Source organism: Hibiscus syriacus, unplaced genomic scaffold (assembly GCF_006381635.1).
Source record: "Hibiscus syriacus cultivar Baekdansim isolate YM2019G1 unplaced genomic scaffold, ASM638163v2 tig00008665_pilon, whole genome shotgun sequence".
Lineage (NCBI taxonomy): Eukaryota > Viridiplantae > Streptophyta > Magnoliopsida > Malvales > Malvaceae > Hibiscus > Hibiscus syriacus.
Genome location: NW_024062170.1, coordinates 5,675 through 7,500, shown reverse-complemented (window position 1 = coordinate 7,500; position 1,826 = coordinate 5,675). Strand labels below are relative to the sequence as shown.

Genomic DNA, 1,826 nt, shown 5'->3' with positions numbered 1-1,826 from the left:
AAGGAAATATTAATCCAAGATTTATCACTAAATTCCAATAGCAAAAGCTTGTCAAAGAGAACGAACTGGAAACCCTAAATCATGAAAATCCTTTTTTAGTATATGGAAAATTGAGAAAAGATTAAAACCTCATAGGACTGGATTACACGGCGGATCATAGTATCAGAATCCCCTCCTCCTTTATTCACATCGGGGTGATACTGCTTAACCTTTGAACAAAAAATGAAAATTAGTTAAAAGAAATAAATAAATAAGCTTTTCTAATTTAATCAAAATTACTATTTTTTCCCACAATTCTCTTGGCAAATGAACAGATTAATTTATAACTTGCAGCTAAAATTTGAATATAATTAAACAACTAAAACTCCAATATTTTGTTTATTTATTTATTACTTTGGCGCGGAAAGCAGCTTTGAGCTCGGCGGAAGAGCAGTTAGGGTCAACGCCGAGGACGGCGAAAGCGGAGGAACTGGAGAGAACCGGAGGAAGAGGATCTTCTCCGGTTCTACCACTGGAATTAACTATCAAACGAGAGAAACGACGACGTGGGGATACTACAGTAAATTAGAGAAACTCGGGCAGTCGATATCTGAACCGGTCGCCGGAACTGGAAAAATTGGAGGGGCGGGACGGTAGACACTAAGTAGTTTCATTTCTCTATCTAGATTTTGATTTTCAGTTAGTGGTCGCCTGGTCGGTAGTTTTATCTCTATTTTGAGCATGGAGAGCCAAACGCTGCGTTTCGACCTATGGAGATTTTTTCCTTAGTTAGAGATTTATTAACTTTAAAAAAAAAAGAATTCTCCAAATCCGATTATTTGTATTTTTATATTATATTTAAATTACTATGTCCAATAATTCATATATTCATATTCTTTACCTAATTATTATTAATTATTATTATAATGAATTAATAGAATGATGGAAGTTATATAGTGCGGCACCCTTAATATATAACTAAAAAAGGCATTATTGTTTTTGTTATTATTTAAATAACAAAACCTAAAACATTAATATTTTTTAACATTTCCGGTAAAGTGTCCAACAATAACAAAACTAATAGAAAAAATAACAAAAATAATAATATTTATAGTAATTTTTTACCGATTTTATTATTTAAATAATAACAAAACAGGTAACTTTTTTAACCATATATTAAGACTGTCGCATGTGATCATTTCTCATAAAATGATCTCTACACTAAAAAGAAAGATAAAAAAATATCAAAAATCCTTAAAAGACAAAAAAGCATCATAAATCCATCTACATTTGGAGAGAAAAAAATAATATGATCTCGTATTATTTTTCTCTCAATGTGACCTTCCAATTTAGAAAAATAAATTCAATGTGATCATTTATCTAACATTTTTTGTCGTTTGATCGTTACAGTGCTAATGTGACAGTTTACAATGTTAATGTGACAATTTACAATGCTAACGTGACAATTCACAGTACTGACGTGATAATTCATCTACCGTGTTTAAGTTATTAATTTAATTCTTATATCATGTTTTTCATCAAGTTATCAACCATTGTGAATTATCATGTCAATATAATGAACCATCACATCAATACTGTAAACTATCACATCAATATCATAACGATCAACGATGAAAAACGTTAGTAAAAAAGATCACATTAAACTTATTTTCTAGGTTAAATGATCACATTAAAAGAAAAATAATATAAAAACCACATTGATTTTTTTTAAAGTACAATAACCTCTAATACTTTTTTGCCAAAAGAAGATACCCTTAAATTTTATGTTTAAACAATTTCGGCTTTAGTGTGTATACGTTATTAATAAACTAACAAAAATTATGAAC

The 1,826-nt window shown here is 29.5% G+C and overlaps 1 protein-coding gene across 1 annotated transcript in view; it reads right to left on the bottom strand.

The window, feature by feature from the left end:
* LOC120202348 overlaps window positions 1-564 on the bottom strand; it is a gene marked incomplete at its 5' end in the record, with an annotated part of 12,045 nt that extends 11,481 nt beyond the window's left edge. The window contains 2 exons of the mRNA XM_039202785.1: window positions 129-209; window positions 394-564. Of these exons, the coding sequence (XP_039058716.1) occupies window positions 129-209; window positions 394-564 (252 nt within the window). The remainder of the gene's footprint in view (window positions 1-128; window positions 210-393) is intronic.
* Window positions 565-1,826: the final 1,262 nt, after the last annotated feature.